This window comes from Ammospiza caudacuta, chromosome 3 (assembly GCF_027887145.1).
Source record: "Ammospiza caudacuta isolate bAmmCau1 chromosome 3, bAmmCau1.pri, whole genome shotgun sequence".
NCBI classification, from domain to species: Eukaryota; Metazoa; Chordata; class Aves; order Passeriformes; family Passerellidae; genus Ammospiza; species Ammospiza caudacuta.
In genome coordinates, this window is record NC_080595.1 from 33,982,882 (window position 1) to 34,010,567 (window position 27,686).

A 27,686-nucleotide genomic window follows, 5' to 3' on the forward strand; every position below is an offset into this window, starting at 1 on the left:
GACAAGAATAATAGAAGAAGTCATAAAAGTATACAAAGTTAAGACAATAAGTTTAAAATTCAGGATTTAATAATCATTGAGCTTTAGTTTTTAAACTATAATGCATGGGAAAATAGCAAATTTAAAGCAGTGTAAAAATACTTAAGTTTAGTATGTGGCAAAGTTGTGCAATTCATAGCAATGTGAAATCATGTGGAAAGAGGTTTTGTAACAATTTTAAAGAGTTCCTCCCCCTTCTCCTCCCAGGCTCTTCAAGAACAAGTAGAAGTAAGTAAAGTAGAAAATAAATTGGAAAAATGCTTAAGCATATGGTCCTCTTACTCTAAGATACAGTCACCTGCACACTGGTCCCAGTTATTGTTTGAATCATCAGAAAATGATCACTATTTCAAAAGGAATATTTCATCTGATGAAGCAGCAGCCACCTTGGACACTCTGAATGCCTTCCTACATACTCCAGGACTTGTCTGTAGAGCTGCCATTGTTATTACAGCAGAGGGCAATCTTGAAATAGAATCATGTTGGTAATGATTTAAATTTCATTTCTAGTGTGCATGAACATTCAGCCTCTTGAGGAAGTGATTAGATCATAAAATGTGTTTAAGGCTACTAATATAATTGTTGTTATTCAATAGCATGTAGTAAGTATTTCTACTAGTTGGCAAAGAAAAGTTTACAAATATCCCTATATGTTTTGGAGCTATCTTTCTGATTTTTAGTGCTATATATAAAGGTTGGTATAATTTGAAGGCCTTATCTTGCTCCAGTGTTGTCCCTGCCTAATGTTTATTGCCCATGAGTAAACGTTTTTTGACCTCATGGTGAAACATTCTGTTTTGACTTTGTCACTGGCCTGCAGACTTCCACATAGACTTCCATGTAGAGTTCATCTTACTTTGATTGTGCTTTTGCCAGCATTAAAGTGTTTTGCTTTATCTTCATTTTTTGTTCTCTCCAGGTGTTTCACTGTGTGCATTTTGAGTGCCCAGCACAAAACAGTACCCACAAGGATGAGAGTAGTAAGGAAGTAGCAACAACAGAGGTGGGGACTGGTGGACAGTAGTTTGTGTCTTGCCCTGTTGGAGCTGCGAGCATCTGCTTCCCTGCATTCCCCTCCTGGATCCACCTCGCATCCTCATGTTCACCAACCGTAAAGGAGGTTGAACGGGAGCTTTTGCAGCCCCACTGACATTCTATGAAATTATTCAGAACCTTCTTGTGCTGGCGCCTTTTTTTTCTTTGTGAATGAAGGGGACCATGTCTCAAAGCTGGAAGTATTGAAAAGTATTTGTAAAGGCTTTCTCCCAAGGACATGAAGAGACTGTTGCACTGTCCTCGATATGTTCAAATCAGGCTGGTCTCCAAGGGGGGAGAAAATAGGTCTTCAATCTTCATCAAGTACCCCATTAACACCCTACCTCTCTAATCTAACCAAGGCAAGGAAAACAGAAGGGAATAAAAGGCAGAGCTACAGTGGAAATCTAAAATCACTCAAGCAGAATGGAAAGCATATGAAATAAGTATTTGTTCCCTAGAGGCTTTTATTAGCAAAAAAATGTTTATGGAACACATCAGTCCAGAATATATTTTATTTTTAAAGTGATTCTTCATCCATATTCCTTTGTAACTAGTAATCTGTTTTCTAAATCATTTTGATTCTGTATTCCACTTAGTTTCTTATTTTTGACTATAGCAAATGCTGTACAGTAGATTAAGGAAGTATCAGACATGTTTACCTGCTGAGATGCAAATTCTCTCATTCATCAGTGGGATGATAAGAAAAGCATTCATAATATTAACAAACTAATTAATGTATCTATATTAATCTTGACCTTAGTTGACTTTTCAAAGTACAAATTCAAAGGAAGTTTCTAAATCAAACATCCATCTTGAAGAAAATTGTATTTTTTCATTCCTGAAGATGATTATTTAAATTCTGCCTGCCTAAGACAACTTGCAACAGAACATCAAAAATGTTTGGTTTAGAAAAGTGGAACTCCATCTGGTCACTGACAAGCAGTTGTTCAAATACCAAAAGATGAATTTGCAGATAATTTACATTTTTCCAAGAAGAGTTGTTTTACAGTCTGGAGCTAAAAATTCAAAGGCTGTGTATGCATTAACCGTTCTCATGATCTTCATAAAACGTGACACTTTTGCACTGTATTGTAAAAGATCTGGTTCTTACTTTCCAGTCACAGAATTCATTATCCATCCATATCTGTCTGGATTACGTGTCCTGCTACTTTGTTTATTCTGTTTTCACACTGATGATGATGTAATCTCTTACTCTCCAGATCTGCATGACTTTTAGGAAGAGCTCCATGCCAGCCTTTCCGTATGGGATAAAGAGATCTTGGATTAAGACAAATGCTGGTGTAATTGGCAAAATTGATTAGGATGCTTGCTCCTCCTCACAAAGTGCATTATATTCCAAATGTCAGCTAACCAGTTTTATGAAGTTGGAATTTCCTGTGGTAATAAATAACCTTGCCAGAAGAAAACAAAGCTAGTGCAGGATAAATATGGCTTTCTATTACATAACCATAGTGATAAAATGAGTTATATCAACATAGCAAATTGTATCTTAATTTATCACACTGCTTAATTTGAAATAATTTCCCTGTTGGATACTAGTTGTGCTAAACCCAAGAAGAAATATAATCAGTGGTAGCAATGAATCAGAGGATATTTCAAATAAGAAAAGCATCCCTTTTCTTTCAAATAAAATTGATTAGGCTTTATCAATAATAATATAGTATTTTTCATTGCCAAATTACAATTTAGTTCTGACATTTGCATGCAGTTCCTTCCCTTCCCACTGCTATGAATGTGAATGTCTGCTGGTGAAGATGGATGCCCACTGTGCTGTATAAAGCTTCTAATTCATGTGCCACAGCTGCCTTGGACAGTGCAGAGTTGTGAGGCAGGATGCTGCATGTGCCAGCCACCTTCCAGTCTGCAGGGCTGATTACCTTATGGCTTAACAGCCTTTGGAGCATGGAAGAATTAAGACCAGCTACTGAGGGCACCATTCCCATGTTCATGTACAAGTCCGAAATGTTGGAATTTTTTTCCCTTTAGGAGCAGAAAACCTTTTCAGTTGCAATCCATGCTGGAACTACTGAGATGCCTGGAGGATATCTTGCTTTTGGTAGATAAGTCCTTGCATGGCAGTGGTGGTATTTCTTTGCAGTTCCATCAAACCAGCCTGCTTTTCTCAGACTGTGGGTAAGCAAAGGACATAACTTCCTAGCTGTTATTATTTAGTAGCCAACATTGTAGAGAATGTCAAGAAAGCTAAAAAAGTGTTGTGCCATCTGTTCTGAGCTTAGGCTCTCAGAGAAAGAATGGAATTTTTCCATTTATAATCTTTGATGTGCACGGTTAATTTTTATGATACAAATAAGTCTTGTAGGCTATAACCTATGGAACATCTGTTTGATCTTGTCCTGTAACTCACAGTGGAAAAGAAATGTCTATTTCCCATGACATTCACTCTCTGCCAAGAATCTGGATGAACATATCTGAAATCCCCAAAGCAAAAACTCTTGAGGTCCTACAGACCCTTCAGTTTCCCACCCCCATCAATCAATAAAAAGAAAAACTAACTTTGCATTGTCCCTTCATTCAGGTGAATAGCAATCTTTAGTATTAGACTACTTCTCAGTCACAACTGGCCTTTCTCAGAGTCTTTGATTTATTTAGAGTTGCTCTGAGAACCTGGCATCAAGATGAGCCCAGTAAGCTCCCAGGCTTTTAAGGCAAGCCCTGCCACAAGCCCTTCACACTTTCAACCTTTACTCTCCTTATTTAAAGCTAAAATGTTTACAGAGAGCTGAACTCCACTGGGTCTTCCAATGCTGCCCCCCAACAAACACCCCTAATTACCTGTATTGCCTAGAAGAGATCTGTTGTCTTAAACATTGTGTTAGCAATGTATTAGTAGTGACAAAGGAGGATACAACACAGAACTGATTTGTGGTTTTGTGTGAATGTTCTCTTCTTTCTAATTATTGTCTGTGTTTATTGACTCCCAAGTTCACATATACTTCCTGTATATTCCTCTGAAGTTTTTTTCTTTCCTTTTCTTTTTTATCTTTGCTTTTTCTTTTAGGAAAACTAACTTGTGCTGTTATGGCATAATATCAAGGTTTACCAAAGTGATGAAATGCTGTAATTATTCAGAACTGTGTAATCAGTCTTATTCTATTTGGAACAAGGTTAGAGCAGAACGGACCAGGTATTCATTGCTTTCTAATCAGAATCTATAAAATAGACCTTAAGAGTTCTGCATGATGGAAATAACTATACTGACTATATTGAGCCATTGATTCTATTTGGTACTTCAGCATCTTTAAATTCCCCAAGCCTTCTTTTCTCAATTTTACTTCCATAGGTTGAATTCAGGCTTAGACTTAACTCCTGTAGAGCTCAGCAAAGGCTTTTCTAAAATCTTTTTATTTAGTTAACTTTTTCCAAATGAAAATAAAAGGGTTTTTATTCACAGAATGTAGGGTAAAATTACTATCTGAGGAAATTAATTTTTGAAGTGAGCAAACATTGTGTGGCTTTACAATTTTTCAAGATGCTTTTCAAGCCCTTTCCAATCAGCTTTAAAACAAGTTCAAATGGCTGTTAAATGGAATTACAATGAGAAGTTAATGCAAGTCTAATGTAAAAGACAATACAGAGAAGAAATTGCTAATTTTGTTAGAGTAAGAACTCTTCTTCATTGCAGTTTTCTTCCTTCAGAGCTTCATTTCTTTCTTCTTTTCTCCATGAAAATAAGTTATTCATTATGACAACTCATGTAAGAGCTCAGTGCTTCTCAGCATTGCTGAAAAATTCAGTTTAATGCATCTTCATCTTTACTAATGACAACATTAGAGAGTTTTCAGTTGAGTACCTGACTTGATGAGAGTTAGTTTCCATAAAAGAAAGCAAAAGCAGTCTGTAATTGTTTCAGTCTAATTAAATTTTCAGTACAAAAATTAGATGACAAAGTTATTGCCTTTCTTGTCTGATTGTTGTGTCATCGTAGTTCTGGTTACAAAGTGACGCCCACTCAGAGACGCTTAGTAAGGGGTTAGAACTTTGATTTCACAAACTATAGATTGAATTTATCTATGAAAATATTAATTGGCTTATATTTTGACAGGTGTTAGTCTACTACCAAATGAACAAGCAAATGCATTGGTAATTTTGTTGTTGTGACTAGAGTAGTAGAGCAAATGATAGAACCAGTAAGAGTTAATGTATCCAAGAGTAAATGTTTAGGCTGGTGCATCATCATATCAGTTGCCAGAGGACTAAACCATGCTTCAAAAGTAATTGTAGATCCCAGAGGATGCTTGAGGCCTGGTTTCCATCCCCATCTCTCAGTTAATGGCTCTGTTTAGGTTAGAATTGTTAGTTCTCTCTGAACTGATTGTTGTTGTCATTTGTACTAGTTAACTCATATATATATATATGTGGAAGCTCCACAAAGCTTTGTTCAGGATACAGAAGTAAAGGTCCTGGGTCAAGTTTTAGGACTGCTTACTCATCCATCCATATATATATATATATATATATATATGTAAAATTGAGGTCATAGCTAATTATTTAGCTTGCATTTAGAATGTGTTCTAAAGCTCCAAAATGAAAAAAAAAAAAACAACTATGCAGGCAGGTGTGAAATGCTGCCGTTGTGGTATGGCAGGATGCTGGTTGCTTTAAAACTGTAAATGTCTAAGAATGGTACAGGTGAACCAGTCCAAAGTTTTTGTCTAGTTGTTAAATATTGGCGATTTGGCTGTAGTGAGGTGTATATATAATAAAAAGCAAGCTAAATGCTGATCTCAAAGATGTGTGCAGTCTGAAGAACACAGATATTCCTCCTAGCTACCTTGTCTACCATGGTTTGCAGTATTTACTGAGTGAACCTTCATAGAACTTCCATTACCTGCTGAAAAACACCCTGCAGTCTTTTTGGCCCTTGCCAAGCTTTTGTTGCAAAGCTTTGGCTGAAGTAATGACAAAGTCCCACTCACATTCCATGGTGGAATCTGGGTCTGTCTTTGAATGCTTACATGAAAAGTTTTAAAATTGCTCTGCAACATCCTTTAGATAAAGAAATCCCAATTTAAAAACTGCAGCATAGTGTAAGGAAACTACAGGTATCTGTCATATGCTGTAAGGAAACTACAGGTATCTGTCATATGCCCACATTCTGACTGCCTGTGCAACCACATACCCATCTTATCATACTGTATGTGTTTAATTACTAGGGCATGTCCAGATGGTGGAAATGAAGAATGAGCTCCATACACCCATGACATTATCCATTTTCACACAGCCAGTCATTAGAGAAGTACTTCTTGTACTGTTCCTTGCAGCCTAATACAATAATGCCAACTCAGTGTTCTGAAGAAATTATAATTGATTCCTTACATGAATGTAATGGAATTTAAGTTCAGATTACTAAATATTTGATTGAGTGGTGGCATCACCCTGCACAGGTGTAAACATGCCTCTCCAGTGCCTCTTACTTCTTTAGGCCCTGGGCTATCACAGAGGAGGGAAAGCTACACTACTGGTAAAATGAACTTTTATTCATCCTTTTTGTACTTATCATTTTGGCACTTCTATTCTCTTTGTGTAGATGCTCAGTTAAAACATGTTTCTCATCATTTTCAGAATTAATCCTCTGACTCCTGAAAATCGACAGATACACATCAACAATTTCAATCAGTTATATTAAGCAGTCTGAGGAATTTACAAAATGAATCTAATATGGTCTTTTATACAAATTCTGTGTGTCCAAAAAATACTAGCCAAGTCCTGGAATACCAAGTGAGTTGGACAGTATCACCGCTCAGATGAAGGTATCTAAACTATGTGCCCGGTAGTCCAGGTGAACAGTAGTTATCACTGTGTCTTTCTGGAGAGGGATCAGGGAATCACAGAATGATTGGGTTGGAAGGGACCTCAAAGATCATCGAGTTCCCACCTCCCTTCCATGACAGGAACACATTTCACTAGACCAGGTTGCTCAGAGACCCATCCAAGCTGATCTTGGACACTTCCAGGGATGGTCATCTGCAACTTCTCTGGGCAACCTGTTCCAGTGCCTCACCACCCTCACAGTAGAGAATTTCTTCCTAATACCTAATCTAAACCTGCTCTCTGTCAGTTTGAAGCCATTCCCCCTTGTCCTGCCTGTACATGTCTGTGTAAAACATCCATCTCCATCTCTCTTGTAGACTCCCTTTAAGTACTGCACAGACACAGTCAGGTCATCCTAAAGCCTTCTCTTTTCCAGGCTGAGCAATCCCAGTTTAGCCTTTCCTTCATTCCTGTAATTTGTGGTCTACATCACCTATCTGTTGTCTCTGTACTCCTGAGCTGTAGTTGCTAAGTGGCAAGATTAGTGGTTGATACCTGGAAATCCAGTAAGTGTGTTTAACCACAGATGTTAAGAAATTTTTGTCTTTACTCAAAACTTTCAGCGTGTGCTTTTGAAACATGGTTAGGCCACAAAATTAGCTTTTGGGTATCTTCTCTAGCTGTCTCTTGGATTTTTGAGTTATCTTCATTTGCTAAAAGATGGTAAGATTCTCCTCAGGAATTTCTCATAGAGATTTGTCATGCTGAGAAATGGCTTTTGAAACAATCATGGCAGGTACATTGCTGGACAACAGGGGAAGGTTTCTTCTGCTTCTACAGGCCAGGATCCTGTTTGGGTTATTCTCTGAGTTTGTTTTTGCCATTTTGAATGGCAAAAGGGTGTTGGTGTTGCAGGATCTGGATCTGTTTCAGGAATTGTGTAACTCATTTTGAGAGGTAAATACTTACATGAATGTTTTTATGTAGTAATACAAAGCTCATGAGGCTCATGAGGCTTGGGTGATTAGATTAGAAATATCTCTTAAAGCAAGAGCTGGAGTTGCAAAAAGAGGAGTTTGGGGGAAAGAAAGACTGGTATGGAATTACATGGCTGCATCTGTGCATATGTAGCAATGGAAACGTACGTGTTAAGCAAGTTGAGTGACTATTTGCAAAGATGCGTTTCTATATGGCCTTACTTTTAGTTAAAAATGGAATTTCATAAGGAATCTATCACTCATCTGAATATGAGTGCTAAAAGAGAACACAGGAAGTGAGGCTTTAGTAGTTTTTATGGCAAGAGCAACACAGAGATACAATTCTTGTGGTCTGAGCTAATTCTGTTTGTCCTCAGTCTTACCAGCTGTTACTTTCTCCTACATGCTTTCCCCAATTTGCTTGTTACTCCTTTTCTTTTCCTCCGTACATAGCATCATATCACTGCTGCTGGGGTGTTCCCTGTAATTTTCCTGCATGTTGTGATGTATTAAGGAATTTTTAAAAATTACTTACTTTTACCTCTTTATCCTGTGCTGAACAAAATATAATCATCCCCTTTCATTCACATCAGACTCTAAAAGGCAACTACCACTAGGCTGTCAAGTGCTAGTGAGCAATGTTTGAATTTGGCTCTCTATGGATGTGTGAAATACTATTTGGGCCTTGTCCTTCTGTGATCTGTTTACAGTCTGTTACCCTTAAGAGGAAAATAAGGAAGAAGTTTACTGTTGAACTTAGGAAATAGGTCAGGATTTATGCTGGCTTACATAACTTCAGTTTAAATATAAATTTTAAGTATTTCCTTCTCACCATGGTACACCAGCTATGCACTCAATTTGCTAGTAGTGCATTGTCCAAGGCATTAATTGTACGCAAGTGCTCTTTTCTAAGTTAACTGCATCATCACGAGTGAACCTTGAAAGAATTCATAATTTTCAATGTCCCTGTGTGTGGGTATTTCACCTGTCCATATGAAACATCATACTGAGCACATGGACTTGTTTTCTGAAGTTCAGTATTACTTCACAATTTTGTCTGTTAACCTTGCCTATTCTCTCGTAAAATGTTCTTTCCTTTTTGCTCAGTGTCACTATTGTCTTTGGCTTTCTTTTTTAAGTGAATGTTAATGTTCGGAGCCTGGCTAAATAGAAGATTAGCTTTTAGTGAACTTTTTCACTCATTCTGTGTTAGTGGCTCCTCTTTCTTGACAGACAGTAATTTAAATCCATTTTACACTCTGTTACCTTTGCCTTCTCTGTAGCAATTATAATTGTATATTGAAATTGTTGTGCATCAAATCCCTTTCCTTCTTTCACATAGAGTGGTTCTAAACTACCTCAGACTTTGTTGTGAACAGGTACGAGTTTCAGCCACAGTTTTTAGCCTCTATCATAATGTTGGAATGTTCTTTAAGTGCATGTGTATGTAGCAAAACCGGCCTGCCAGACTCTGATGGCATTTTCAGGAGCGTGGTCCCAAGTGACACATGTAATTGGGATGAATTCACAGCCACACCTGTTCAGGCTCTCGCTGATACCTCTTTCAAGAAAAGCTTTTCAGGAGCACAACTTCTGGTATGGGAAGTGCTCCAGCTTTCTCTTTCAAGGGACATGATGCTGCCTGCACTGGACAACTTCCACCTCTCCATCATTGTGACAAGCATCATAAAGCTGCATCATCAGGCCTCCATCCCTGGCTGCAGGATCCATGCTATTGCATTGGACTGTGCTCATCATATGAGAATAAACCCCACATGGTGTGTTCTGATGACCTTGGTGTCATTTTATTGTCATTTTATACTGTTGCAGATACGCATTACTGACCCTTTGAGCTAATTAGGTTTCAGGTTAAATGGTGGTTGCAGATTGTGCTGCAGTGATCCAGTTGGTAACTTTGGGAATTGTCTGGTTTTGTAAGATATCCATTAAACCACCCGGCAAACCTCGTTAGTACTGATTTTCTTTTCACCAGCAGACATGCATATCATCAAACAAGCATTTTGTAACATGGAATTTTCTATGAGCATCCAGAAAAAGAAGCATCCCAATTATTTTCTTAGTAGCAATGTGTGTATTTGTAACAAAAGTTTTAGAATTATTAAACTGCTGTAAGCTATTTTGTGCATGCTCTGGCATTGTATTAACAGTTTGTATTAACAGCTGATAAGCAGAGGGCTGTGGATTTTTACAGTTTCAAAGAGCAGCAGAGTGCCAGAGTGGATGCAGGACCAGACAATGCTCAAAGCAAATAATAAAGTGAAACTGTTGTGCTTGGTATTTATTTCTTTGGGGATTCTTCTTCAAAGTATTTAACTTCACAGGAAAATATAGAGTATATTTAAAATAGTAACAATTAGAAATACACCTTTTCAAGAATGAGAGAGGTGTGATTTGGAAAATAAAGTGATCTTTTGTGCTTCACTGCTTGTCTGTAGTTTTTTTAACTTAATATTAGAACCTGTCTGATGCTGCTCATATATTGCATGTGTGAATAGAAGACTTTGGGCAGAACTGTATTGATTTCTCATCAGATCAAGGTAGTTAATAACCCCATCATTGATATATAACTCATAACTCATAACAACACAGTCTTAATATCAACATAGAAAATGGGGGTGATTTTCACTGTGATTCCAGGCCACCAGGCATCCACTGCTGCAAATGTCTGGACCAACAGGTGCTGGGTGTTGCTACCATTATGTGCTGCTACACTCTCTGGATGAAGGGTATGAATCAGTATTTCACTTTATTTCACAAAAAAAGTGGACTAATATTGTGAGACTTGGGATTCTGTTTCCTAAAAACCGAAAAAGGCTTAATTTTTCAGAGGTTTTTAGCTGATAAACCCATCAGACTACCATGAAAGGTGGGAGCATTGAATGTTTGATTAATGAGTATTAGACCTTTATCTTCCTGGCTTATCAGCCTCACATATCAAACAGAATTTTTGTGAGCCTTGCCCATCTTTTAGAACCTCATGCCCTAAAGCAGTGACTGTTCTCCAGTCTCTCTCTGTAGCTATGCTACATTCCTTCATCATGTAATCTTCTAAACATTTGTATGTCGTGCTAGTTTCTTCATAAAAGTACCTAGAAAGTGGAGAGGTCAAACTCAAAAAAAGATGGTACTAAGTTGTAAGATCAAACTGAGGTACCACAGCAAGCCATACAATGCCATAATGTAATTAAATCTAATTTCTTTTGTGCTTTGATTAGTCATACAATAGTAAATATGTTTGACAGTTATTATTAGATTCTGAGAATAAAAATGAGAATTTTTTTAAGTTTCAGATCCTCCTGTTCATTTTAAGAAGCAGATGTGTAAATTCTGAAGCATAAGCTGCCCCTCAGCTCAGTTACTAAATTGTGACATGGGTGGAAATAGTGAGGTGAGGACGCCTTACTTTTGAAATGCTGTGTGCATAATAAGGTACAGGCTGAAAGCCAGCCAGAAAGCAGTATAATCCAGTCAATGAGAAGAAGCTCATGCTGGAGCCATCTGCATTCCCATGCCATGTGTCCAAGTTAAGAAGAGAGTCAATGACTTTACTGTCTTGACAAATCAGAGGCCTCTTGAGGCCTTTGGGAAATTTGCATTGCAGCCCTCAGCAAAATTTTGATTGTGTTCAAGATAATGCAGTTTGTAATGAGGGCTGGATATATTAAACAACAAGAAAAAACACATTAAAAAAATCTTAGAGAAGAGGAAAGCAGGTAGGATGAGAACAAATCTAAGAAGAAATATTCTTTCTCCTTGCTCTGGTAAGGGTCCAGTTTATCTTTGTGCTTAGGCAAAATCATCAGCAGGGAGGGCTCATGAAGAGAGTGGAGACTGAAGCGGAAATACAGAGCTGCCTTTGCAAGCAGTAGTGGAGTGCAGTCAGCACTGTCTCTGCTACAGCCTGAGGATTTATTTCAAAGTTGTTTCTAATTCTAAGTGATGGGCTCGATTGCTTGAGCAGTGGCAATTGAAGCTTAAAACACCATGACACATCATTTCAGTAAGACCAGATACCGATCAAATCACCATCATTTTATCATTACAATACAAAGCAAAATGCACTAACAGGACGTTTTTGTTGCTAATTCATTTTGTATATTATAATCTATTAACTGCTGCTTAAATATCCTTGTAGGCTGTGTTAATTAAATTAAACATCCTGGAAAGTAGGCAATGGTTGCCTTATAGCTCAAGGCAAAAAAGAAATAATCGTATAAAATTTTATTTGAGTTTGTATTTTCATGCTTTGCCATTCTCTTTCCCTTTTTCTCATCCAATAATATGTCGACCTTCTGCAGCTGGAAGAGTGTGGGTTTTACCTCAAAAGCGAGAACTGAGATATAGAGATAAAAGCATATCCCTCTTAATAAGAGTAGACACGTCACAGAAGTGCTCCTTGTTGCAGCCGAGTCATTGGGAAGTGCCTGGTCTGTGCAGTGCCACCTTTAGTCCTGTTTATGAAAGACTGCTCCTTGTCTGCTTTTGAAGGTGGTAAACATTAACTTGAAGGTTGATGGTTAAATTGCTAAGTGTTTTTCCTTGAAGACTGCATGACTCAGGGAGAAACTGAAATATTCACAAATCTTCCCCCCTCCCTCAGCAACAAACTGTGTGATTGCACAGGAACCCTTCTGGCCTGCAGAGGGCACGGGCTGGTTGTTCTCAGTGTGTGCATGGAAACGCATCTGCAGCTCTGCTTGATCAAACACCTCCGTGTTTTTCAGATGAGAATGTTCACAGCATGTGTGTAAGGGAGATAGTGGTATTCTTAGCATGGAAATATCACCATCTCTGGAATAAAATCAGGTTGGCAAGAAGGAAGTGTTTTTATAATATAAAAGGTATGTTTGGTTTTCTATCGTCTGAACATTATTTTTTGTGAGGGGACATTCTACACCCTATGACAACTGAGTATCTTTTTGGAAACCTAAATATACCCACTAGATCACTGGTATCCTTGTGTTCATTCACTTCTTCAAGGCACTAAATGTATTTGTTAGTTAATTATCTCTTCTACAAAGCCATCCTTAGTGTTCCCATTGTGTGTCTATTGAGGAGGTAATGAAGAGGAGTCACCCTTCTGTGCACTGTGCAATAGCTTTTACATTTTCCCATCTGCCAGGTCATATGTGTGCTTCTACCTGAAACTTGCTTGTCAGTCCCCAGTTTCATTCATAGTCCTTCACTCACGTTTGTGGTGTGGTTTGTAGAAGACACGAGCTGCTGCTGGACACCTGCATGTGCTGTATGTAAGGGAGGAACCTGCCCCAGCCAGGGAGGCACAGCTATAGAATAGCCAAGGGCTTTGGTCATCCTCAGAACCAGACTCAGATGGGAAAAGATCTCTGAGATCATTTACTGAACACCACCTTCTTAAATAGATAATGGCATTAAATGCCATTTCCAGTCATTTCTCAAACATCTTCAGGGATGGTGACTCCACCACCTCTGGGCTGTCCATTCCAATGTTGAATCAACTGTTCTGTGGAGAAATTCCCCCTGAGGTCCAACCTGAACCTCCTCTGGCACAGCCTGAGGCTGTGTCTCATCCTGGCACTGGTTGCCAGGGAGAAAAGGCTGATCCCCACCCAACTACACCCTCTTTTCAGGGGTTGCAGAGAGCTATAAGGTCTCCCCTGAACCTCCTGTTCTCCGGGCTAAAATCCTCATGGAGGTGTAACTGCACTCCAGTCCATCCTCCCTGATCTACCCTTAGCCACTCCCTCATGCCTTGGGAACTCTCAAATAGTTGGATCTACTGCCTGGAGCTCATGTGTGGGCAAGAGCAGAGACTGAGACACAGCTGTGCTTATTTAATACAAAAACCTCTTTGCCTTGTAGGTGATGCATGCTCACACATATTTCTGCACACCTGATGTATGCAAATGGCCACCAGCAAATCAGCTGTGCTCATGCACACGCTTTGCTAATGAGAGGTCCCAAATGCGATACAGAGAATGTGTGAGCTTTGAAAATATGGGCTGTTGTGTCCTTAGGTAGTAAGCTTTGTCACAGGTTCCAGGATTGCTGCTTAAAAACCATGTGAAAGTGATTCTAGCAACAATTACTCCTAATTGCCCTTGCCTTGGAGATGCATGAGATGAAGTCTGAGCTCTGTTCAGAGGTATTTACTTTTTGATAAATAGCCATTTTGCAGCTTGATTTAATGGTTTCATTAGGCACACGTACAAAGAGATCATGCACTGACAAATGTACTTGTACATATCAATGAAGGGCATGGTAAGAGTATTAGAAATTTGCTTAAGGCACAGCTGAGGCTGCCTGGTGCAGGTCTATAAGTGCATTCTGTTTACAAGGCAAATTACTATCAATCCATCATTGCAATGTGTTCAACTGATGCCGCTATAAGGATCTGAAAAGGTCTTGCTTTCCAGCAGCCTAATGACATGAACACTTACAATGTGTATTTTAAGAAAGGAGAATGTGGTAGAAATAGATCTGTTTCTGTCAGGTGTGTTCTTTATGCTGAATGCTCTCTGCTAAACCTCTGCATAACTATCCTTGTTGTTTTAATTCAGATGTGACATTATCACATTTTGTTATCAGCCGCTGGGTAAAGAGATATTTTTGCCAAGGTGCTGACATAGTATGGTTTTATTGCTACTTACACTGCTCAGACTTCAGTATCACATAATGGAGGTGATGCTTTATGTTATAGATGTGTTTCTAAGCTAAAGTTTCACTATTAATAAACAGATAAATGGGGGTTTATTAATATAAATGGAACATATGTCACAATGATCCTTTAGCCATGTTCTAAGCTATATAATGTTAGTAGAAGTTTGCTACTAATATATAAACTTACATTACAGTTACATTGTGATTTATCTGGTTATTAATGGTAATACCAGATGGGAATGGCTACCTTTGGAAGTGATTGGACAAGGAAAGCAATTCCCCATGCTTTTAATGCTGTCTTAGTACTGTCCTGATTAAACCTTAGTAGGGGAATAAAAAAGCACAGCTTTGCAATTGAGGCTGTTAGAAGAAATGTGGTTTTCTGCACAAACACAGGAAATAACAGTAGGGATGTTCACATATTCCCAGTCAACAGCTTTCCAGTTGATGTGTACAGTTAACTCTTCTCCCATATGTTTAACGGTCCTGCTTTGCTGTCCTGCTCCCAGCAGCTTTCACCCTTCTGTAGCTCCAGTCTGAAGGGCTTTCTGCCAGTGACAGTTCTGTTCCCCAGCTCTCAAGTTCTACAGAAAGGGGAATAAAGTATATAATTACTACACAGATATTTTCTTTGTCCACATTCTCATACAGGCTTGGTACAAATATTTATTTAAATGGTGGGAAATGCCAGTAGCTCCCTTGCCAAAAGCATCACTCCCAGCTGCCGACCTGGGGGGAAGTATTTGGGCAGAGAACACTGAATACAGGATTAGTACTTTAAAAGCCTTGAAAACTAACTGGAGAAAGTTGTGGCACAATTGTGATTTAGTGTTAGCTCCTGATTAGAACAGACAGTGAGTTCAGTGTTCTTCCTACTTTTCTAGAATGAGGAGCAGTAATATAAGCATATGTGTGTTATCCTGCATATTTTATGAGATCAGAATTCCCCATTAAACTGACCTTTCTTTTTGTTTCAAACTAGACTAGGCCCCATGACTTACAGCAAGAAATCCTGTAATCTTCTAGCATTTGCCAGATTCAGGCTTTACTGATGGTGTGTTTAAGAACTTCCACTGTCTCTCACACTGGCACACAGCTGTTTGGGTGATGGCCCAGCACGTGGGGGTTCTTGTACATGACCAGGGTAAATAAAACATCTGCTCTAAGAGGATGTTGTTTTCCCTTCATGTCATTGTTAAAACTGGCAGGCTCAGAAACACAAGCCACAAGTTTACTGATACTCCAAGGGCATTTTCTTTCTTGTTTTCCAAGTATTAACTCTGAACTGCTCCCAGTGGTAGCTGTTCAGGGAAATTACTGTCCCAATAACTTAAATGCTATGATTTCTAAGCTTAACCATTACACATTTCAGATATTCTCTCAGTGGGATAAGTAAACAGGAAGCCAGCTTATTATTAATTTTTAGAAAATGATCCTTTAGTCAGATTTATGTATATGAAGCAGCTCATGAAAGGTCCTGGCACTTCACTTTAGGCTATTATATGACCCATAGTCAAGGAGATGCTCTTGTAAAATTTGCAAAGATTTTTTCCTCTCTGACAGAGATAGGAGCTGATGAAACATGACTATTCAGTGCTACAACAGCCAGTTGACCAAGAGGAAAGGCTGGTATGTCTACTTGTAATAGTTTCTAAGGTCAAGAGATTACAAAATAATTTAAATCATCTGCTTTCCAAGGCTGTGAAATCCTGACTGCATAGCCTGAACTTTGAAGTTGGCAGATACCTGTATTAGGCATATTGAATATGATATCAAATTGTCTCCACTATTGCAGTAGAGTGGGCAGGCCAAATCAACCACGCTGTTGGGCAAGACATAGATTTATGTGCCTTCTGCTAAGACACCACAGAGAATGCTCATGGTTGCCTGAAGCAGTCCTGTATCAAATTTTATTCCATTAAGATGCATCTGTAATATTTACATCCAAAATATTATTTTCAACTTGATGACAAGTTTGTGCCAAGGTAACTAACGTACAGTCTCTGTCACTAATATCACTTGCAGCACCTCCCTGGTGACATAAGATCACAGTTTTGGTCATCATCTAACTTATGAAAATATTCTCTGCTGGGTACTGTGCAAAAGTGTTATTTCAGGTATAGTTTGGAAGTGTTGGCTGGCCCATTTTGTGTCAAGGAAGAGAAGTAACTTATTCTGTTCCCCTGAAAATATTCTAGAAACTATTAGGTAACAGGTGTTTTGTAGATTGTTCTTCTGAGAATGTGAAGTAGCAAGTTGTTAAAACATTTTCCTCTTAAGTGAAAATAAAATTGCCCATTGTTTTTTGAGCGATTTTAATCTTAATGTTGATGGGCAGATTAGAGTCTTGTTTTTCTCAAGATTAATGGGTTTCCTTGCCTTTCTCCCCATTGTTTTTCCTTTTCCCTCCACCATCAAAGCCAAACTACTAAAACATAGCAGATGCTGACAAACGGAAAGAAAACCCCTTCTGCTCTTAATTTATCAAGAAAGGGCTAAAAATTTGGTTTTCTTGTTCACTTAATCATTTTGACAAGCTGACAGTACAATGTATCATCACTAGACAGGTGACAACACTAATTCTGCAGCAGGTTCTCAAGGGAGATTTTTATTGTAAAAATTGACATATATTGTATCAAGGCAATCAAAATACATTTAGGAAAACAGCAATTCACTACTTTGTGCAGTTAAGTATCTCTCTGGGTCTTTATCGCTGTAGAGACAGAGTTTCTGCTAATCTCAGCAGCCTCAGAATGTGGGCTCTGGTAAAGCTGGCAAGTCTTTCATGTCAGTCCGACTTCTGAAGCTGTTGTGATGTTGACAGATAGGAAGTAGACAGATGTTTGCTTAATGATTCTTTCCCTGGGGGGTCCTGTCAGAGCTCTTGGCAGGAAAGTTGGGGAATTACCTTGGAAATTGCTAACTCACTTTCCCAAATGATAGACCAGTGCATTACAAAACAAATTTGACCAGTTTGTGAATGTATGAGCTGCCTCCAGAAAGGGAGGGAAACTATTGCTGGCATAGATGGTGTCACACATCCCTAGCTCTGTCAAATCAGTTCCATTGCTGTTGTCAAGGACTGGTGTCTGATGTTTCAACTGAAGGGAAACATTCCCTAAAACATACATAATTTGAGTGGTCCTGGACAGAAGACAGTCAGAAAGCAATTCCTGAGAAAACATGCAGGGTAGTAGAGGGAAGAGAAAAAAGAAGTTTAATTTTTGTTTTGAGTGCATTTTCAGAAACTGTGGTAATCAGCATGGTATAAGATATAGATAAAGAGAAATTCTAATTATCTCCTCACGTGATGACTGTTTGTCCTGCAGTGTGAGGTCAGATTTCCTTTTCTCTTCATGGTTCCCATAGTGGTAGTCAGAGACCAGGCTGCAGGCAGAGGGAACTGAGATGGCTCTACCCCTGTGTGCAATCAGGTGTTGGAAGTGTCAGCTGGCAATATGTTACACTGCTTATTTTGCTCCATGGATTACGTACTGTGCCCACATATTGAGATGCTTTTAACTCATGTGCAGACTTTGATATTTCCTTTTTTTTTTTTCCTGGTATTATTGGGTTTTATCTGTGACCTGTGCAAGAAACAGCCCAAGCTGAGAAGAATATCTAAGCCTTGCTGATGCCTCCCATATGGTGACTTATCCTGAGATATATTTTTTCTTGATTTCTCTGATATATGCAACATCACAATCCCCATATGGTTAGTGGTTCTTTGTGTATTCCAGTGGGAGTTTATCTTTTGCTTTTCAAAGATTTGCCACAGAGACTACCCTTAGTGGAATAGCACTGTGTGCCTGGCTCATCTAATCATCCTCCCTAGTTAGGGATGCATCAGGGACTCTATGTTAAATTGGGAAAGGCTGTTAAAGTTGAATATCTGCATACTGAAAGCTGTAGAAACGCTGAAGAGCAAACAGAAGGCATCATATATTAGAGTGTTTGGTCAGCTTTGACTTCCTACTGCCAACAGCTGACTATGACTTGATTTTCATGGCAAAGCTTGGGGAATCACAGTAAAGCAATATCCCCTCCTCCGGAAGTGACCAGAAATATTTTCTTCCATTACAGCAAATTCAAAACATGCAACATGCTCAAGGATCTTTGCTGAGCTATTACAGTAATGTAGGACTGCATCATAGTTCCACCCATTCAGTATCAAAATATAAGTGTATCTTGTTGATACTGGCAAGTCAAATCTATCTAGGTGCTCAGTAGATTTTTAGTAAAACGACAATTAAAAAACCGAACCACTGTTGTGCATCATAAAGCACTTTTCCTGCTCTTTCACCTTACCCTGAAGACCATGACTTTTCACATCATCATACTGGGGGCTGTCCATGGGAGTGAGTAGTGATTCTGGGAGAGAACAAGTGCATCAGCCTGCTTAAGGGTCACCTTGCAGAGGGCAGCATGAGTCAGAAAAGCATCCTAAAAAATCCTGAAACAGAGTCCAAAGAAATGCAGACTCAGTGGGACTCTTCAGGATACAAGCAACATGCTGCTCCTATGCAATGGTTTCCTGCTGCAACCACAGTGGAAAAATAAACACAGACCAAAGTAGATGCTGCTTTTTCCAGTTCCCAGTAGACACATCAGTGCACTGCGTAATTTTATTTATTCAATTACATGTTTGTCATTCCGACATCTGTAAGATTTTTATATCCTTAGCCACAGTAATAAAGGAGTTTCATATAAAGTCTTATTACAATCGTATCAGATGCTGGAAAGCAGCACCGTGAAAGATGTCACTGTGATTTTGAGAGATACAGTGCATGCAAATCATCAAGATTAATTAATGGTAACAAACAACAAACAACATTAGCATGAGAATTTTTATAACCTAACTGCCTTTGTTTTCAAAACAGAAAATATGTGAACAGTTATAATATTCTGTCCTTCAACCCCTAAGTCCACTCTTCCTTTCTCCCTCCCCTTGTTAGTCAAAATCAGACAGATGGTGTGTACTGAAAGGCTGTAAATCAGGAAGGATATAGTCTAAGGTCTGTGGCATATGTAGTATTTATAGGTATTTCCTATACTCTATTAGTACTTCACACCTCTAAAGCATCAAGTATACAGTAGTATGAAAATAGAAATAGTAGATTAATAGAACAATTTATGAAAAACAAAACTCCAGGGTATTTTTCTGAGATGAATGAACTGGTCATAGATATTGATTGCACAACTACTTCCACCATGGAAGTCTAGATAGACTGGCAGACTCTTCACCCACTTTTTTATACTGGTAAGGTTATGTATGTATGAAGCTAGGCATGTGTATGTACAAAAAACGCAGATGCACACAGACATACACACAAGAGCTTTCTTTGATCCAGCTGCCCAAGTCTCTCAGCTAACTGGCAAATACATATCAAACCTCCAATAAAGTAGCTAAACCAAGTAAATACAATGTCTTATATTTATCCACAGTTAAGTTATCCAAGTCACAGTGTCTGGCAATGTTCTCACACGCTTTGAACCACCATAAATCCTGGAGTTCTGTAGTGAAGTTACCCAGTAAGTGCTGTGTGTTACACACTGAATCACAGAGTTTTACCAAAGAAGCTGCAATATCAGCTGGTTTCCTGAATTGCTTGTATTTATGGGGAGTGATCATCAGTGATATATAAGGTTGATTTTTGCTGCTGTCATCATTGCCCAGAGACTAAGAATGAAATGATTTTTCAGAAATTCTTTCTGTTTCTTTCCTGTCCCTGTCACCTGGAAAATGAACTCTGGTAAGAACAATCAACAGAGTGGCACAGCCAGTGCAGATTTGAGAAACACTTCTGATCCCAAAACTGAATGATTATCTGATTTACTCTATTACTTGCCAGTAAAACTGTTGTTGAGTTGCTGTCTGCCTGGGCACCCAGGTTCTACAGCCATGAGTACCACCCACACTTAAGATGGGCATTGTAAGTTAAGATTGTAACATAAAACTCTGTGACTGAATCAATATGAGTTTCTATAATGTAGAAGTTCAGAAAAAAGCATAGAATGTAAAGGCCCCATGCAAAAGCACGAGGAATTATCAGTGTCTCAGCAACAGCAAAGTTAGGTGTCTGAGAAGTGGCTTGAAGGCAACCTCTTCCCCAAAGAGCTGGTATTTTCACAAGACAAAGGGATCTTTAAATAAGCAAGAAGCATGACAAAAACTTTCCTGAGCTAATGACTGTAGTGATGTCTGTGGTGACCTGATTGGTGAGCTGGGTGGGGGGATTTGTCTTTACTTATGTGAGTGACAGGAGGTCTGTGAAACTAAAATGTAAAAACATTATGAGTATAGCCTTTGCTCCCAGTTTTCCCACATGCAATCTTTAATTCCAAGCCTAATGCAAAATCCTTTGTATGAGAAGTAAAACTGGTGGAGATGTGCAATAATGGAGGCCCATGAAATTCAGAATCACTGCCATTTCATGTTTTCTTCTTTTTAAGGTGTTTTAAAAGTCAGCTCAGTGTATTCTAAAGATCTCTATGTTGCATAATATGGGATTCCTGTCTCAAGGAACTTGAAATCTAATTTCAAACACTAAATAATAGGTAAGGTCACCAAAAAAATAAAGAGATGTGAGGTGAAAGCGAGAAAACAAAGTGAGATGGGAGTCGGTGTCTTTTCCCAAGTAACAAGTGATAGAAAGAGAGGAAATGGTCTTAAGTTGCTCCAGGGGAGGTTTAGATTACACATTAGGGAAAATTCCTTCACCAAAAGGGTTGTCAAGTATGGGAACAGGCTGCTCAGGGAAGCAGTGGAGTCACCATCCCTGGAGGTATTCAGAAGATGTGGGGATGTGGCACTCAGGGTTAGTGGGGAACCCAGCAGCACTGGGTTAATGGTTAGAATCTTAGAGGTCCCTTCCAACCTAGATGGTTCTATGGTTCTAAATGAAAATAAGTTCGTTTTTTTGTACCCACAGAGTGGATTATGAATTTAAAGGAACTTTTCCAAATGTCTCTTATATAAAAATAGAAACCATAGAATAGTGTTGTCTCTGTAGAAGACAGGTTTTGTTTTCATTGTAGCTTTATATTTAGAGAAAGCAGCTAGTATATTCCATCCCAGGAGGCCTTTCCTCAAAATTTGCTACAAGTATCCTACCACATAACAAATTTACCTTAGGATCTTGGGATTTTTTTTCATTCATACCTTGAGGCAAAAGAGATTGTAACAGCTGTCTTTCATATTTCAATGTGGTACATCTGTGTTTCAATTACTGTTTTGTCTAAATTTCCCTTTAGCAGGATGTAGATAACCAAACAAGATTAAAGGCTTCACTATGCAAAAAAAGCAAAACACAGGAGTCACTGTATTTATACTGATGCTCAGCCTGATGTGTTTCTACAAAATAGCACAATTAAATTCAGTCTGGGACATCAGACTTACAATTTAGGTGGGCAGGAAGGAACATCTATGTTAAGGGGAAAAAATTATGAGAGAGGGAGGAAAAAGCAACACGTGAAATGGGGTATCCTAAATTAATAAATCCTAAACTCTGCACATTTTTGTCTCCTCCTTTCTGGTTCTTGCTATTGCTCTTTTGTGCAATCCCTTTATGGCATGTCTTTGGTGCAAGTGTCCCTTTGGCCCTAGTATGTCAGGAAAGTGGCTGTCCCATAATATAACCAGCAAGGATCAATGCAGTGATAAACGGTTTTACTGTGAATGGAGTTGATAAAACATAACCAATAAACTTTGCTGAAAGTCTGACAGGGCTGGCAATCACTAAATTCAGAGGGGCCTTGGAGTTTTTGAGAATCTTTTTGCTTGAAAAGTGCTCTAATTAATGATTAAAGGAAATGAGGAGGCTCAGCATATGAAGCAGAGTGGGAGGAAACTGCTGGCATGATTAACAGCTGGTAAAAATATGGATTTGAAATAATTGCACTGTTCTCCATGTTCATGGCCTGTTTTTGATCATTCTACACAGTTCTTTTGATGACAGAAAGAGAACAGGCTAACTAACTTGCTGGCTAGCCTGAGAACTGTAGGAATCCATTTTGTGGCCTCTGATCAAGAGAAAATACTTCTCTAATGATTGTAGCAGGGAAGGAGCAAACAAGAATCACTCACTACCATGTCAGGTCAGGGATTTATAATCCATGGCTATAGGACAGTTTAAATTCTCTGTAGGATACAAGCTCAAAAATTATAAATCTGGGCCTCATTTTAATAAGTTCAAGAATGAAACAAAAAATAAACTTCCATTTCTGACTACCAAACAGGTCCCTGCAGGCATGTAGAGGATCTTGCCAGACTGTAATTTGACTGCAGATGGAAAGTTACAGGCTTACATTTTTCTGATGTAAATTTTATTTTCCAAAACATAAGTTTTGTTTTAAACACCCCTCCTGAAATGCCCTTTTTGGTGAATCTTAATACATATCTCTGCATTCAAATGGGTTTCCCAGCCTGCTGGATGGTACTGGCAGGGCAATGATTTGTCTGTGGACTTTATTCATTCTCCTGTGATTATTAATCAGCTAATAACCACCTCAAACCTTCCTATAAGTCTCAGCAAACCATAAGATTTACTTCACCTCTGAAGTGAAACTTCTGAATAAACATGCATCCTCGCAGCTTGTTCAGGAATTTAGGACAGTACTGGAGAATGACACGCTGAAAGAGGAGAGAGTGCAGAGAACAGTCAAACTGAAACACTCAAAACCCCATGCCATGTTCAGATATTAAGGCTAACACTAAGACTACTCTAAAGGTGGAAGCCATTTTAAAGGTGGAAAGCTTTTCAAACAAAGCATGGCAAGAGAAAAACCCTGCAGGACTGCAGGGAACAGGTGCTTGTGCTCCACAGTAGAGAGTAGCAGGAAAGAAAGGGGAAATGAAAGGTTAGAGGAGAAGAAAGTAAGAAAAAGTAGAAGGAAAAAAACATGTGGAGAACTAGAACAAATAAAAAGGGCAGTACAGATCCTTAAGAAAAAGGTGGAAGAGGTATTAAAAAGGAAAACAGCCAATAGAATTTTCCATTAAGAAAACTGAATTATTTCCTGGTTCTTTCAAAAAATGGAACCTCAATAAGCAAAGTTACTCAAAATCTCAATTTTTGTATCTCAGCCAAAACAAAGAAAAACTTAGAAGCTGTGACAAAAATCAGGTACAGGAAGCCAAAAACCTGAAAGAAGCTTAGTTTTTGAAAAACTGAAGTGAAATGAAATGTGCAAATATACTTTCTGTTAAATCGGCTTGAAGAAAATCTCACACACCAATGGTGCAAAAATGACAGCCAGGGACTTGGGAATAGGGCTAGAAGTACAGAAATGGTAGTCATAATCAGCTAGTCCTAACAATTATTTACTGTTATTTCCCTCCAAAGTGTTGTTTTTCTTGAACATTAAATGTCCAAAGCATATCAGATTTATTACAAACTACAGTTAATTAATTTAGCACTCCTGCTAGAGAAACTAGTCAATTTTCCTTTGTGTCAGGTGGCCTCTCCAGTAGCACACTCAGCCTTGGCAGGCTGCCTGGGCACTCCCTAGCCTCTTGGAAATGTGAGACAGGTGCTGCTCTAGGCTGAATCTGTTGATCTTATCTGTGTGTAAATAAGTAAAACATCAGAGGCAACAAATGAGCCAAGAATGAAGCTGTGCTTGATAAAGTTGTGCCTGGGCGTCTTTAGAATCTCTTGTGAAATGTATTCAACTAAGAATGGAAACGTGGATACTGAGCTGCGACAGTTGCAGTGTTTGGCAATTTGCAAATCTCATCCACATTTGTTCTTCCCATGTACATAAATACTGTTGGATAAGAGATGGCAGAATGATCCTATAGCAGAATCTCCCTTATCAAAGGTAATGGATAAACCTGTGAATGAGAAGCCTGTACATGTGCTAGTGGGTGCACCTGAGAGCACAATGAAATGAACACAATGTCTGTGTCCAGTGCAGGGCTGCACTCAGTTGAGCCTGGTAGCTGCCTGTATCAGAGCTAGGCTGGCTCTTCTGTCACACTGGCATTCCCAGTCTTCCAGAGAGGCTTCACTAATGCAGCACAGTGCTAGGCTGAGTAGGGGCCTGCAGCTGCACCATGCCTTGAACAAACAAGCCCTGGAATCTGGAACCTGGAGCACAGGGCTGCAGTGCACAGGCAGTGATTCTGCACAGCACTAACCCAGATCCTGCTTGCACAGGGCTGCTGTGCACAGCTGTACTCAGTCTCACTGCTCTGGAAGCTGTTCCTGCACACCATTCCTGACAGCCCGCCTGGTCCTGCCAGTGTGGCACAGGCACGGAGGGACTTTGAATCTAAGGTTTACAGTGGGGGCTCCAAGCAACGCAGATCAGCTCTGTGATTTCCACACCTCACACAGTGGTGTGTCATTGTTCTCCGCCTAAGCAATACCAGGGATTGTATCAGAGCCAAGTCCCCCTGCAGCCATACCAGAGATAAACACAATCTGAACAATCCAATCCCAGAAAACAGAGAGGTGACTGCATAGTTGTGTCCATGGTATTAGTTTTCCCAAATTACAGCTCTGCAAGGCTAGGATGAGTGTGGAGGTTCAGGAGAAGAAAGACTGCAAAGGTGTCTTGAACTGAACATGGAGAAGTGCTTGTCTTCTACACTGTCATGATAAATCAGATACTTGACTATCTGAGCATTCTCAGGGGGAAAGTAGGATGAGCTTCTTAAATCTGCTGAAATGTATATGCAGGAGAGGCAGCTAAATGAAAAACCCCTCGAAGGGAATCCCGGGTACTCAAATATTTAGAGAGAACCAAAGCAGGTTTCATTTGCCTCCTGGATAGAGTCACCTCCCTGGGAGAACATGGAAAACTGCGGGGGATAGCAGTAACCTGAAACGTTCCCCTTCTTGGCTAACAAGCAAAAAAGGAAAATTCCATTAAAAGGAATATGTAACCAAGCATTAAAAACACCTCTCTTTGTGATTCTAAAGCATTTGAAGGAGAGCTGTATTTTCACTGTGACAGCATTAATAGATTGTCCTGATTCTCTAATGGGTAAAGGATACCCAAACACCAGCATCCCTGCCCCAGAATTACTTATTGCTTTTTTTATTCCTTTGATATCCTGAAGAAAGGACACAAAGGTTTTAGTGCAATTAAGCAAGAGGGAGACAGTGTTTTTAATAGAAGTGACTAATGTATGCCCTGGGAATGATGTGAATTTATGCCAAAGGAATTTTATACCTTCCTCTGACTTATGTGATGGTGGAACTGCCCACATGTGACCAAGACCCTTAAGCTCAGTAGGCACACTGTTCTGGAGTTCTGTGAGATTGGGGCACAAGCCTTCATTAACCAGTCTGCTTTCAGGCAGCAGTGCCACATTTCTAAGATGTCTTCCTGAAGCAATACTCCATGAGCCATGACCTCTCACTCTGTCTCTGTTTACTCACATTTGAAAATGAAAATACTGGCTCCAGCCTATCTCACCGGGGTTTCTGAGCCTGAATTAGCAACTACAAACTGTGATAAGATCTCTGGAGTGCTGACAGATCACAGTATTATAATCAGCTTTCTGCTGTCTTAAATACTGGGTTTCTGTAAGTTGTATCACCATGTTTTGGGGAGAAAAAAGGGAGAAGAACAAGTCAGATACAGATTCAGAAATTCTTCTTTATTACTATATAATGAAGGGCAAAGGCACACTGATTATTTTGACACATTCTTCTGGATCCCACGTGCTAACACTGCTGAGACTTAGAGACTTGAATTTTGATTGATACCTCTGTGCCAGCACTACCTTTCCATGAAGAATCAATTGTTCTACTTAACATGAAGCAATAACCAATATGAGCCCAACATTTCATGTTTGTGGATAAGGATTCAGAATGAATGTTAATAGAAAAGTTCTGGTTAAAAGTCCCTGGCTTCAGTGAATACCCATTTCCTTTGTTATCTTCACGGCAACAAAAAATGACTCGGGAATTTATAGAAAAGTGTGACTATTCCTTGCAGGGTGCAAAAGTCAAGTATGTTCTGAAGGCTGGCACTATTGGACCAGAGATAGTAGTTGCAAGATTCCTACTGATCAGCATCTACTTTGTCTTGCTGCCAAGGCTTTTTAGACGTTTCAGATTTTCTGGGGAGGTCAGATAAATGTTATTTTCCTAGTCTGTGTGATGGTGATGAGGGGAGTCACTAATCATCCCTCCTGGGTAGCCAAGTGCCTTCACAGCAAGGTTCTGTGCACTGGGATCGTAGCCAGCCATGGTCAGCATGAAACGGGTTTCAAATCACCAAGGTTAAGAGGTACAGTAAGCAATAGGCTAATCACACTTCTTTAATAGGAAAAGCATCATGTTGTACCCAGTCCCATAGCAATTCTCTCTCCAGCCTGCCTGGAACCTTCAGCTCCTTATAAAAGCTCAGAAAGAATAAATCTTGGCTGCTATCTAATGTGATAGTGACACTGATATAAATGTAGACTAGGTTGTCCATCTGCAGCTTCTCTGATTTATACATATTGTCCCTTTTCCCATATCCCACTCAAGCCCCTTTCTCAGAGTGAAACCAAATCATATTCCAAATTCCTTGAGCAGACAGCCCTCATTGTTGGCCACTGTGGGCCACCAGCAAGGAGGGCATTCTTGTATGTCAGTCCCTGATACTGACAATACTCAGTCTCAGTAGAAAATACTTCACCTTTACAAGTTGCTCTGGGTTTTAATGAGCCACATTTAAGCAATTCACCAGCATCAAAATCCCTGTTATTATTTCAGCTGTGCCTCTGAGATAAGGCAGGTGGTAAACAGATCCAGTTGGACAGCGGATTTGACTGCAAAAAGTGTGCTTGTTCTTTGGAAATTTTATAGAGCGCTTGCTTGACTTACCCTTTAGAAAAGCTTTGTTCTATTAGAGCTTCCTCTTTTCTGCCCACAGCTTCATGTTGTCTACTGGAAGCAGCTGACAAAAGCATCACATATAGTTTTTCCATTAAAAAAAAAAAGCTTGATGTTCTGCTTGTACTTTATGCTGACCTGCAGCACGCACCCTTACAAATGTTTTTTTTTGTGGGTACAGAGAACAGTGACAGAGCGCCCAGCCTGCCACTGCTGGTCTACCTGAGCTATCTGCAGCAAATTATTTACCCACTGAGTCTGAATTTTGTTTCTGAACAGAGAACAGTTTCTCACTCGGAGCTACTCAATGAGTATTTTGTGTAAAGAAATTTTAACAGAGGGA

The 27,686-nt window shown here is 39.3% G+C and overlaps 1 protein-coding gene across 1 annotated transcript in view; it reads left to right on the top strand.

Moving 5' to 3' along the window:
- BTBD9 (BTB domain containing 9) overlaps positions 1-10,266 on the top strand; it is a 112,006-nt gene extending 101,740 nt beyond the window's left edge. The window contains exon 11 of the mRNA XM_058801912.1: positions 959-10,266. Within this exon, the coding sequence (XP_058657895.1) occupies positions 959-1,063 (105 nt within the window). The 3' untranslated portion in view covers positions 1,064-10,266. The remainder of the gene's footprint in view (positions 1-958) is intronic.
- The last annotated feature ends 17,420 nt before the right edge of the window (positions 10,267-27,686 follow it).